At 31.0% G+C, this 14,041-nt stretch overlaps 1 protein-coding gene across 3 annotated transcripts; it reads right to left on the minus strand.

The window, feature by feature from the left end:
* Positions 1–3,270: 3,270 nt before the first annotated feature.
* LOC11414338 (probable trehalose-phosphate phosphatase 2) lies at positions 3,271–13,736 on the minus strand. Of its 3 annotated transcripts, none has more exons than XM_024778513.2 (11): positions 13,606–13,736; positions 6,476–6,492; positions 6,137–6,310; positions 5,521–5,661; positions 5,249–5,320; positions 5,022–5,153; positions 4,870–4,923; positions 4,144–4,245; positions 3,965–4,042; positions 3,726–3,866; positions 3,271–3,615 (listed from the first exon to the last, which is right to left on the minus strand). In XM_024778513.2, the coding sequence occupies exons 3-11, from the start codon at positions 6,272–6,274 to the stop codon at positions 3,445–3,447; spliced, it is 1,029 nt and encodes a 342-aa protein (XP_024634281.1). In that variant the 5' UTR covers positions 6,275–6,310; positions 6,476–6,492; positions 13,606–13,736; the 3' UTR covers positions 3,271–3,444. The 3 variants fall into 3 exon arrangements, with proteins under 3 accessions (XP_024634281.1, XP_003602209.1, XP_039687599.1); XM_003602161.3 differs by having other exon boundaries at positions 6,406–6,492; XM_039831665.1 differs by lacking the exon at positions 13,606–13,736 and having other exon boundaries at positions 6,476–6,596.
* Between the last annotated feature and the right edge of the window lie 305 nt (positions 13,737–14,041).

Raw genomic sequence — 14,041 nt, forward strand, 5'->3', positions numbered from 1 at the left:
GCATTAGCTTGAGTGGACCAGTGCCCCTAGACTCACTTCCTAATATGACTGGTATGTGGAAAAATTTCTTGAGTTGATCATATATCTTGAATAATATGTTCTCTTCATTATGAATGATAGCATTTACTCTTTTTTTTTTCTTTCTGAATTCAAAATTGCGATAGCTGATTGTCCAAGAAAAGATCGCCAAGACTTGCTGCTCACAGAAAGCTTTCTTATTGCTTCAAAGTTCTGTTATGGTTGGCGCAACCAGAAAAATCGAGAGAAGCATTTTGTTTCCAAACACATCAATATTATTGATCCTCTGCAGGAAAACAACAACCTGGGGCATAGCATCAGTAGAGGTATTTCACTTTAAAACCTTCATTGAAACAATTCTTTTATCAAAGATGATTCTGTTACATACGTGTAAGAAAAAGAACGTTGATTTGTTCGCTGAATATAGAAGGTGTATGAAGTGTCTACAGTATATTCTTAAGAGCATTGATATTTTTCCACTTTTGAGTGTGATAAATTAATAAATGTAATTTTGATGAACAAAATCTCTAAGTATACATAACTCCAAATTATGCTAAATAATATATCAGTGGATCCAAACAATTGCAAATTTTGGATGCCCTGTTAGACCTGTAGCTAGATATGATTTCAAGACTAATAATCTATATAAGTTAGAAGATGGATTATTTGTGTTGCCTCTCTCTTCTTTTATTATATTTTTCATGTTTTTTAATTCTAGTCTGTGTTCAAGAAGATAGCTTATTTTTCCTATTACTGGTGTGATCCTTCTTCTATCTAAATATCTGATTGTCTGGTTATAATATCTCCGAGTAATTTATCTGATTGTCTAGTTATAATCTATTCTACAGGTAATTTCTTTAGAATAAAGAGTGCAATTGCATATGGTGCTGAACAGATGATGCGAATATTGGACTGCACCGATGAGTATCTGATTTCTGAATTTGATCACTTTTTCGAGAACACGTGGAATAGACATGGGAATGGTTCTTGGATTCGTGTCAGCATTTATAATCTTGATATAAGAGATAAAAAAGTTGGAAAGCTAACATGTCAAGAATTTGAGGATGAGCTGGATCTAGCTTCTCTCAAATCTCAGGGTATTTACCAAAAGTCTGATAATCAATTAGAAGAATTAAAAGATGCATCTGTTGTTTCTCATACCCGAAGCTCAAGGACCGATGACATGTTGAGTTGTGATAGAAAACATACAAGTTCCAAGAAAAAAGCACTTACTGATAAAAACAAAAGCCCTCTATGTTCATCAAGTCATGCCATGCATCATCACTTTGCTAGTGATTGTTGCTCTAGTCCAGAATCTGCTGTTCAATCAAAAACTGCTTCAAGTGGAAAACGATCATTTAAAGTGGAAAAAGATAGTGTCGATCCAACTGTTGCAATAATCAAAGATAGTAATGTGATGAAACCAACAACAAGTTGTAAATACATTCCAGCTTCGGACTCAACATTAAAGTGCAGTCTATCATCCTCAGCTCTGAAGCCTACTCAACTTGATGACGTCCATGATCCATCAACTGTGAGCATGGACATCTTCAGGCATGAGAATATTAGCCATGTTGAAGATTCGCATTATTTTTTGAACCACTTTTATGATATTTTATATGGTGATTTTGAAAGCTATTGGAAGAATCTTCTGTATGGACGGTATTGTGAGAATGGACGATTAGAGGAGCTTTTCTATCATCCTCCCCCTATTTTACATTCAATAGATTTCCGAGCACCATTTTATTGGAGTTGGAGACCTTCAGGTTCTGAGAACGTTGTGCCTCCCACAGTTCCTCGTATGCCACCACCATTTACTTCTGATTTGCACAGCAACATAAACCAATGCATTCCTTATTCACTTCCCATATTTAGTGGAGGCATCGGAACTTTCATGCCAAACCCATTTGCTTACCATGAGGTTAATATTTTTCACCCTTCTTTCACCTGCAAATGTTCTATTTCAATTAAGCATAATATATTTTTAATGTTTAAATTTTATGCAGAGATATCACAATTACACATATAACATATCTGAGAGACGAGGGAATTTGAATTTTAATTCAAGGGGAAGATCTTCTAGACCCGGTCAGTTCCACAGGCAGCCAAACAATTTGAATTCTAATTCAAGGGAAAGGTTTTCCAGCCGTGGTCGAAATCATTGCAGATGGAAAAATGAGCAACCAGGTATCTAAATGGTTATTTCAATTAGATTTGTAACAAACTATTTCTCTATAACTTTTCATGAGGATATCATTATAAATATAAAACTATGGATTATAATAAGTGCCTTTGCTTGTGCTTGGTTCTCTTAGAGGGTAAAGAAGAAGCATCACGTCAAGTTGAAGGCTCAAGTAGTTCTGTTAATGAGCAAGAAAATTCGGACAATTCTCCAGATCAACCATGTTCGTAATCCAATTTTATTGGGTAATGCTTTGTTTTATTTCATGTTCTTTCTTTTTATTTTTTCACCACTATAGTTCATATTTAACATACCTTTATATTGTTTTTACAGAAATCTCTTTTGGCAAATGGAACTGCATCATCCGGCAAGGAACACGTGTGTCCAGCCTAAATGTGGCGCGTTTTTATGATAACCATATTGGAGTAGGTGAACCGCATCTTTCAGATTACTCCGGCAAGGAACACATGGCATGAACCACATCTCTCAGTTTAACAGTATCATTCGGCAAGGAACAAAGGCTCTACATTCACCTATTGCAATGTTGTCATCATCAAAATGTAACCCACTTGTCCTTTGTCGATGATGCGGTTAATCTGATGATCTGATCCCACATTGACAATGTCCTGTAGAAAAGCTACTAACTTGTCGCACCACTTCTTCGCAAGTGCCAATTCACCGGTCAATTTATCGTTGTCTTTTTTTAATCTTTTGTTCTCACTGGATAAATCCGGGCAATCCATCTGTCCCCTATTGAAATTCTGGTTGGCTAATTCCCATGAGTATAGGTTCCAACAATTATTCGTCAGGTTCATGAGAATGAGAATGTAGAATGTGACAGATTTATCATTTTGCACAAGTTAAAGATATTGTTGATTTTGTCTTGCCATCATATCAGCCTTTTTGTGTGATCATTTATGATGCTTCATTGAATTGAACAGTGTATGAGTTATGTTTTCTATTGTTATAAATGTAATCATCATGCAAAGCTTTTGCTTGTATAGCCTTTAAATTTTGCTTCATTGATATCAAAATATACTCTATATGAGAAGTTATTCTATCTTGGAACATTTTTTACAGAAGGGAAACATATATTACATATACAATGTTATTTTACAAACCAACTACTAATTGAAGGAAAATAAGTAACAAGTATCCTACCCACTTCTCCAAAAACCATTGTGGGAAGTAACTATGCATACTCTAAAACTTTCACTTTGATGATTTATATTCTATATCTTATCTTAATTACCAATATTTAAAGGCCTTCTTGAGTAATATGTCTTCGTCCATTTTGCTAGCCTTGACAAGAAGATTAGTACTTCTGATGGATCACGCAGAGAGTACAAAGCATCGGTTTCTCTTGGAGTCGAAGACACTATAATCGGATAACCTTGCCCCATTCTTTTTATAACCTACAGAAAGTTGAGAAAATTAAGCCGTAACTATTAACTCGATATCGAATATATGTGCATATGTTATATATATCGTTAAGAACAAATTAAGTGATGGTAAGGTTATATACCTTAAAAGCATCTTCATCAGTTTTATCATCACCAATATATACAGGAAGGAAATTGCTGGAACTGCTTAATCCTAATGTGTCAAGAAAATATTCAACAGCATTTCCTTTGTTCCATTCTATTGATGGCCTTATTTCCATAACCTATACAAATAAAAAGTATTGAGTACCGTTGGGAAATCAAATAGGATTGATTATTAAATTCATAAACAGGTGAAGTTAAAAAATAATGCAAAGTATACCTTTTTACCCTCAGTCAAGCAGAACAGTGGATTCTTTCCAAGCACAGACTTCACTTTCTCTTCCAATTTGTTATAATCCTGGATTCAAACATCATTATTATCTTTAGATGTAGAACTATATAGTAAATAAATAATAGGACTAGAAATGATTCGAAAAAATAATAGAAATTAAATGGTACCTTTTCATGAACCTGCCTGAAATGTACAGAGATGCAGAATCTGTTGTTTTCTATTTTTGCACCTTCTATGTCCTTTATTACATTCTCCAATTTTCTTAATATCTGTTTTCACAAATAGTCAAAACATCAATTTTCACTGCAAAATATATTGAGGTGTTATCTTGAACACCATAGTTTGCATAATATTTACTGTGCTAATATACATTGAATACTATTTATTTATGTCATTAAATTATTTACAATTCAAATAATTTTAGGAGAAATAAGAATTAAAATATAAAAATTGATGTGACATTAGATGTTGGGTGCTATACCTAACAAAACTCTACGGCACCAGATTGTTTACAAAGATTGCGTAATAACGCATGACTATTCATGAAAATTTAAGTTTTGTTGATGTGAAGTTGTTAAGAAATCAAAAGTGAAAATTGTTTGTTGAAATAAGTTTTAAAATAAAATTACTAATGTTTTAATATTTGCAATAAAAGTTTTCAATTTCTTAATGGCATGTAATACCATATAGATTCTTAAAAAGTATGAACACTTGAATTTTAAATCATGTGATTGTAAACGTCATCAACTCTCTGAAAAGCTTATAATAAGCAGCACCTGTGATTTTATTACATCTTTCAACATTACTGTATTGAACCAAACAATTAGTTCAAAGAGAGAAAATAAAAATATTAAATTACAGCACCAGAAGATGGTCCCATGTAACTTGCTGACCTCTTGAATTGCAGGTAAAAACTTCTTGGCAGGTTGAAATGGAACTTCATTGCCCTGAAAATTAACATCAATATCAAATGCTTTATTTTATAAGAATCAAATGCTCTAATTAAAAATGGTTAAAGTATATTGGCACAAATGGAATTACTCACATTTGTGTCAAGAGTGTTGTTGTAGCATTGGTGGTTGCCGTCAGAAGATCTAATTGGTCCTGATGGTGCCATTATGTCCATACCATGACTCCCAGCATAATATAAATTATTTAACTTCACAAAATCTTTTACCTAAACCAAAAAGTTATATAATGAGATTTTTTTATTTTTTTTTTAATAGAAAAAGGAACAAATTAATAAAAAATTAAGTAAGCTTTATAACTCACCTTCTCTCGGCTTCTTCCACTGATTATTGCTGTTGGAAAATAAGTAGCAACTTCAGATACTGCTGCACGCATCTGCCATTTATTTGTATTAATATCAAATTAAATTAAACACCACATGATCTTTATTGTAAACATTATTATTTCAGAAAAAAATTGACGCAATTAATATGAAATTAAAAAAGAACAAACACGCATTTGTGGTTGTAATGTACTATAGGAATGGTAAAGGTTAATTAATTAATTAATTAAATATACTAGTAGTAAATTATTACCTCATCGGACATGAAAGCACGATCAGGGTCATTTACAATGGGTGATAAGGTACCATCATAATCTAAAAATACGACGATCCTTTTCCCAATGGCAGCTTTCATCAATCTATCAAACGAGCTCAATGCAGAAGGGTGCTTTACCTAGTAATAATAATGCATGCCAACAAAGATCACATACAATGACCATGATTAATTAATAATTACAAACATCAATCTAGGCATGCACGTCATTATCAACTGCAAGTTAGTAGTGGGATCTAAACACGGTATATGAATTGTCGAAATTTGATTGTAATGTAATGTACATTTATATATAACTTTAAAATAATATGTCGATATACACGTATAATTTCAACATAAAAATCATTTAATTTTCTTGTGTACATGTTTGTCTGTTCACAAGAAACGTGGAATGAATTTTCTGAAGATTATGTAATTGATTTGTGCCGTCCGTCCGATATCAAATTGGTAACTCAGATTGTGTGACATCATGTGTTTGAAATACGAACTGTCCGATCTCAAATCTGCAGTTGAGATCGGTTACAGTGTGAAACAATCACTTAATAATATGACAAATATAAAATATAATGTTGTTTATTACTTGGTTGGTGCTTACCAGCCACGAATCATAACCAGAGGGAGTGAACTGAGTAAAGTTTAGTGGCCTTGGAATTAGACCATCGCACGAGTCTTCCTTTGCCTTCAAATCAGGTTGTGATATCAGCTTAGTGTTATGTGCTGTTTGAAAACCCATACTCTCACGTAGCTTTGTTAGCTTCTTCTTTATAATCTAAAGAAGAAAGAAAAAAATATCACGTGAGAATTGTAAAAATAATACCTATACAAATGTATGTATGGAAAACATACACTACTTCTTGATTTTACCTTGAAAGTGACAAGTAGAAAAATCATATGTTTCATGTTTAATTGGATCTCGGATAGTGATTCCACTCACCTTTGTGCAGTAATTTCCTGAAAACAAAACCGTGAAGGTTTGGATCATCAGAACTAATTATACAAATTTGATCAATTGTATATTATTCATGGAAGAACTCAATACTACAAAGTTATACATTTTTAGTATTACCTCCAGTCTTATATATAGCACCACCAAAAAATATATTAACAAAAAAGTTGATGTATTTAGTCTAAATTTTGGACTAAATACAATAACTTCAATTGATCAAACTTTTTCTTTGGAAGGAGCAATATTGTAGCATTGATCACACACACACACATATATATATATATATATATATATATATATATATATATATATATATATATATATATATATATTTTTTTTTTTTTTTTTTTTTGGTACAAATTGATCCCATATATTTATTAATATCTCACTCAATTATTAACAAATATCTCGCACGATTTTAAGTGATCATTATTTTTCACTATGTACATGTAATCATTACCGTATAATTTGATATTATTTGTAATTACTTAGTTGCCTATTTCCATGTATATATATATGGCAATATCTGGTATGGAAAATCAGAGCCTTTCAACATCTTTAAATAACACTCCTTCAAAAAAAAATAAAAAATCTTTAAATAACATCTATCAAAAACAAAATATATATATGTGCGGGATCAATGCTACAATATTACTCCTTTGTTGCTCCCTCTAAAGAAAATAATAATTTTAATACCCATTAGTTAACGCAGAAATCGGTCATTAGCAAAGCATATATCGATAAGATATTCTTTAAGTTAATATATTGATATTTTTTTTGAAGGAAATATTTTATTTCTTTGATATAATAAAATAATACTTTTCAGTATTAACCATCCGATTTCAGGATTTCTAAAACATAAACCAGTGATCGCAACCGGTTGTGGGTCCGTGACTACAACAAATAGCAAGTTGTCAACTTGGTCAATAGATGGACCTTTGCTCACAAAAACCCAATGTGGGTCCCACGGTGACAATAGAGATTTTTTTTTTTTAAAGGTTGATTGCACCAAAGAGAAGTTTAAATTTGTAAAATGGAAATAAGTGTCGCTCTGTTAACTGAATTTTCCTAGCTGGCGCAATTATAAAACACATATTTTGCGATTTTTACAAGTCATTGTCTAACTTCCAACTTGAATCAATATTCACGGTATATATGTAATTGAAGCAAATAATAATATAAAAAAGGTGCGACCATATTTAATGGATCCTTTTTAAAGAGATCTATATTTGTCAGGATTTTGGTGAACAATTACATTAGTGGATTGCATGAAGAAGCAAGTATAATGTTTTTCCTATGTATTTCTAGCTGAAAAAAATATATTGATACAATCTAAGTTAAAAAAAGAGTCGGTTGTACTAGGAATGAAGTCATTTTCAACCATATATTAAATAAACAAGTTCAAGAACATATTTAATATGCAGAAATGCTGTTTGGCCACTCTCAATCAATTCGGAGAAACCAGGAGCTAACAGATGTTTTCAGTGGGCCAGGTAATTGAAAAATAAAGTAGTTAAATAACATGACCAAGGTCATTTTCCATATGAATTTTTTTTTTATTTTGTTTGGTTTAAACAGAAAAGTACATAAAGAAACAATACAAAATAAAGGACTATGTATTATTAAAGCATTAGAGATGTTTGACAACTTTGTCCATTTCTGATTTCTATATAGAAATGCAAAGTTTGAAAAACTTCCCTCAAAAGTTGGGTAGGATATTAGTCGATTCTGACTCAGATGAGAGTGAAATAAGCTCAAAAATTAATTAAATATGCGTTTAAGTTTACCTCTGATACAGTCATTCACATCATTTTCTTTCTTTTTCATTTTTTCAATCTTCTCATATCCCAATGAAAAGTGAGACATTGATATTTTATTCCTTGGATCAATTTGGGTCCACTTAACTAACTCTCTAGTCTCTACCAACACCAAGTATTCCCAACTTCTTCCTAACTAACCCGATTTAGTTTTTTTTCTCCCTTTCCTTGACTAATTCAATCATAACCTAGCATCTAATAGAGCCATCCTATGACAAATGATTTGAGTTAATATTCTCTCAAGCACATAGGTTAAACAAAGTTTTCAACAAACTAATACTTTTTCAAACAATTTCACATGACAATGGTTTGTTGATCTCAGGGTAGATTTTAAGATTTTTTTATGTCCTAGACAAATCAATAAAATTGTGCATTTATAATTATTTGAAGGGTCTTGCTAACCATTATCATAAGAGTAATGGTTAAGAAAGGCAAAAATATATTGTTTGCATTGGTTTCAACAATATTTTAACTTTTAAAAAATTAAATTTATTACTTTTCACTATTTTTCAATACTCCCTCCGTCCCTGAATAAGTGACCTATTTGTAAAAAATATTTGTCCCACAATACTTGACCTTCTCAGATTTCTAAGCAAAATTTGACAGATTTACCCCTTATAAATACTTTTTGTGGTCCCCATGTTAAAGTTTGTAGTGGAACAAAGAAAGTAATCATTACTTAAAAGTGAAAAAGTTTTAAAATAATGACAAGGGCAACTCAGTAAAAGTATCACTTACTTTCTTTCATCTTTACACTTTTCTTAATCTGTGTGAAATAGTCAAATATGTCACTTATTCAGGGACGGAGGGAGTACTATATTTCTATTTTTATCCCCTTATCCAATGCCCCAAGGACAATGGTTAACATTCTCCTTGTTTGAATGGTGCCTTTATATATAGCATTAAATACTACATAAAAATAATAACTTACATAATCCTAAAAAAGATAGTGTCTTGGGTTACCGGCCCTGCCCATGATAGAAGTCACCCGTGGTTGATACGCTATCTATTCCTAGTGGATTTCTTAATAAGATTAGTACATTAACATTGTGACAACAATACTAATATCCTTGGGTTAAGGTAAACTCTAGGAAAAGGACTTCCAACATCATATGCATTTTAAAAGGAATATTTAAACTTGAACCAAATTATTTAAATTTCTCCTACCAAAAAATGGTTTATAATCTAAAGTTATTTCTAAAATAATTTATTGATGAGTGAAACTACAGCATATTGATATGCTATGTGCTTTGAGTGCACACAACACATAACATGGTGAAATTAAACAAAATCGTGAAGGAAATTATGTTCCTTTTGATCAACTCAGATTATATACTGTAAATTGGTTTCCAAATAAAGAATATAAAGGTTTTAACCTGCCACATTAAATAAAGAAATCTTTAGCCTTACTCAAATTTGACAAAAAGATTGAATATATAATTAAATTGGAAATTCATCTTAGTAACCATAAAATAAAAACAAAGAAATGTTACCATGTTAACCTGCATGTATAATTTAAATATAAAATTAAAACTTTGTACCAAATAAGTGAGGGATTGTACTAAACATTATGCGCCCATAGATTCTATCTTTTGCCACAAATTCAATCAAGAAAACAAGGTACGGTTAACAACAAAAACAGGCTTTTGATCCCAAAAAAGAATAACGCTGAACATTGTTTTTTCCAACAAAAAAATAAGGCTGAAATCTGTTTTCAGCTTGAGAAAGTGACAGGTAAAGGTTTGTGAACATGTTCTAGCTAACACCAACCACAAACTGGTGAAGAGGCTTAATTAAAAAGAAAAAAGAAAAATCACAGAAACAGAGTGAAGAGAAATATAAAACAAGAATACACGTGTAATCTATTATGCAACCAGAGAGTTGTACTTTTTATTATCAGTTAAAAAAGAAAAGCAAAAGAGAGTAGTAGATACGCCAAGTTAAAAAGGACACAATTGACTTTTGAAGCCGAAAGTATGAACACAAGAAAAAATATTACTATCAATAAAAGTAAATATGAAGTGATAAATAATTTAAGCGAGTGTATGATAAATAATCTAAGCTCTTGTCCGATTTCTAGATCCAAGTCACATCTCACCATGTTAAATAAATTTGGATCTTATTGTAAAAACTAATTTGAGTTATAAAATAATTTGTTAAAAAAAGAGAGATTTGACGTGGCAGTAAACAAAACCATTGATGCAAAAAGAGTGGACTAAACATGGGTTGGTGGTGGTGTACCTAGTAGGAAACAAGACATCCTAGTACGACAAACCGGTCAATCTAATAACATTATTAAAATTACGAGATTCGTACTTTCTTCCTTTAGACGTGTTAATTATGTCTTGTAAAAACAATTGGGGATGTGTCGCTCAAAGAATCAAAGATCACAGTCACCATTCCCGTGAAGCACAGAATATACACCTCTAGTTCTTTCATGCAAGATACACCTACTGTAACATTATACTAGTACTTCTATAACAAAAATTATTATATCTCATTGAGTATTTAATTTCTGTGTGCTCTATTATTGAATCACCAGTTTTTTAGAGCATAAGCAGTCGCATAGAACTAGAGACATTAAAATTATTATTATTTTTATTTAATACTAGTTAGTAATATTTTTTTGAAGAATTATTTTAGTTCAAAACTAAACAAATTTTATCGTTAGATTCAAAGTCGATTTTATGATTTTTGGTGTTTCAAAAAAATCAATAAAGTTACCCTTGTAAAAATTAGCACATGTTACAAATAGTACAAAACCCAAACTCTCACTTTTGATTTTGAAGAAGGAGTATCTACGTTCGACAAACCGACAGCTGCAGCAGCAACACAGAGATAACTCATATATAAAGAGAAAACAGTCAACTCTTTCTTAATTCATCATCTATTTTTAGTTGTTAAAATCAAGTAATTTTTTTTGGACGTGCTACCTTATGCCTAAAAAAACAAAAATAAACAGATGAAATCTTCGTGTACCTATAGAATAAGTATACAGGTAAAATCAGCTCTAATGAAAGAAATTAGAAGCCAATAAAATTCTGTTTTATTGCACTTATTTTTTATACTATCGGTTAGCATATCTGTGTTGTACTAGTAAATTAAAGTGGAAAAGTGAAATAAGAACGGGAGACAAAAAAAAGTAAAGAAAATTGAGAGGAGATGAAAAGTGCAGTAGATAAGAGTGTGTCAGCAAAGAGTGGCAAACATGACAGAAATGGAACATGCTCCGATGCCAAGTATTCATATCACCGACTTTAACCGTTTTATGTCCTTTCAATCAATCTTAGTACACCAAAAAGAATGTCTCGAACGACTCATTTTAACAAAAGATAAAATTAAAGAATAAGTAATGATATTTGCACATCTAATTGATCACAATTTTGGTGACAACCTTATTTTTCTCTTTTTTTATTGATCAAAAACAATGCAGAGAGAAAAAAGAATGTCATGTGAGTATAAAAAAGAAAGTTGTCTAAAAATTATCACAAAATGGTTGTACAAATATCATTAGTTTTAATGAATTACTATGTGTTTTTTTTTTAAGAGTAATGCGTTAGATATTGATATTTTTTTTACGAGAAAAGTTAACTTTGCCCTTAATGCACATGTCAAAGATTCCACAAATATAAATGTTGTATCAAAAATTGTGTTAATTTATTGTTTAAAAAATTCAATAATGCCATTAATTATTGTTATTTTACATAAACCAAGATAGTCAATGGTTGTTATTGCATCAAAAGTAATAACTTTTCAAATTCAATAATGGTAAGAAATTTAATGCTTAACATGTGTCATAAAGGCACAAGTTAATGTGACTCTTTTTTTATTGTTATATACTCCCTCCATTCCTTTTCTTTTGATGTTTTAGCTCTTGACACAAGTTTTAAGGAGTAATTAAAGTATATAAACATTTGTGTATTTTTTACTTAAATGTCCTTATTTATCATTAAATTCACATGTGATAAATCAAAGGTCACAACTACTTTAATAGTTTATTGTGTTTTCCAACAAGGGTAAACTTGAGAAAACAATAACAAATTCACTAAAACATCAAAAGTTTTAGAATATAGTTGAAGTTCTAAAACATCAAAAGAAAAGGAATGGAGGGAGTAATAACTTACACCCTCCGGTCACTAATATAAGCAAAAATTCACTTTTAAAATACATTCAATTAATGATGTATGTGACATATAATAAAGACCACATACATCATTAATTGAATGTATCTAAAAAAATGGATTTTTGCTTATATTAGTGACCGGAGGGTGTACTTGTTTTGAATGCTTAATCAATATATTTGGAGCATTGTATAGCATTCTCTTATTTTTTATAGAGAATGATATCTGATGTTTAAAGACATTGATCAAACAACTAAAAAAATTGTTGAAAGACTATTCACTACTACTAACTTTTTGCTGAATTTGGATCTTCGCAAGTGATTTTTTTTTTTAAAAAACATTTTACGTGAGTTAAAAATAAAATAAGAAAATCAACTGATATTATTAACCATTCCAATTGCAATAATATAACTTTAATTAGTTGATTTATATTGGTCACTTTATTCACTTTGGAGGGGTCGATTAAATTGATTAATCTATCTCAGATTGGACGGAATCAACAAATCCACGGGCCCGTCTGAGTTACACGTGTACGGACCATATCTCTGTGAGAAAAGCCCAAGAGTGAACTGCGCCATTATTTTAGGCCCGAGAAGCGGAAGTGAATATCATACACGCTCTAAAATCGAGCGCGTTGAGAAAATGCGAAATTGCGTTAGAAAAATTGAGAAAGAGCGAAAACAAAACTAAAAAAACGAATTCCAACCGCTTTTCTCTTTTCTCGTGTGCACCATTTCTTTTCCCATAAATGAAACAAAAAACCATGAGTTTTTTTTTAAATAATATTAAAAGTATTCATAAAAGGGTGAAATAATGAAACGAGAGACTCAGAGACGTGAGTTAAAGGGAATCAAAATCAGCCAAAAAAAAAAATTAACACCGACGAGGAAGAAGGAAAAAGAAAATACTATGAATGATCTGATCTTACACCGACAATAATAAATATTAATATTTTTTATCTAATGTTATGTACTACTATACCAAAAAAACAAATAATGAAATGTTATCTTAACTGTTAAGGATATACGAAACATCAATGACATGCAAGGAAATGAAACGGCCAAATTCATAGAAATTGGACAGGTGGAATAGAATAATGACATTGTAATCTAAGAAAAACGAAAGGACGTATAAATAGAATAAAACAAAAAGCATATAATAGAAGTGAAAGAGATCTTACAAAGATTATGGAGTGGTGTAGTGTGTTGTAGACTTGTTCTGTGTTTCCACGATATGAGAAGCAGGATGAAAGAGAAAATGTGGGCAGAGTAAAGATATAAAGAAGGGAATGGGAGAAGGGGGAGAAAGAAGAGGTGAAATGGGGTGTTATTTATAGGTGGAAGGGGGAAGGGGTTTAGAGAATTATGGGGTTTGGGTGATCGCCAAGTGCCAATTAGTGGGCCCATGCATGGGAGACAAATTTCATTAATCCCTATAAAAAATTGAATACTAGTGGTAGTAAAATACTTCATTCCACAATATCATCTTCATTTATTAATCTCTTTACTTTATTTCATTTAAAATAAAATACTACCTCCGTTCCTTTTTAATTGTCACTTTCTGATATTTTACATAAATCAAGACATTCAATTAATGTTACTACTTTTGATATAATA

The sequence above is a fragment of the Medicago truncatula genome, chromosome 3, assembly GCF_003473485.1.
Source record: "Medicago truncatula cultivar Jemalong A17 chromosome 3, MtrunA17r5.0-ANR, whole genome shotgun sequence".
NCBI lineage: Eukaryota > Viridiplantae > Streptophyta > Magnoliopsida > Fabales > Fabaceae > Medicago > Medicago truncatula.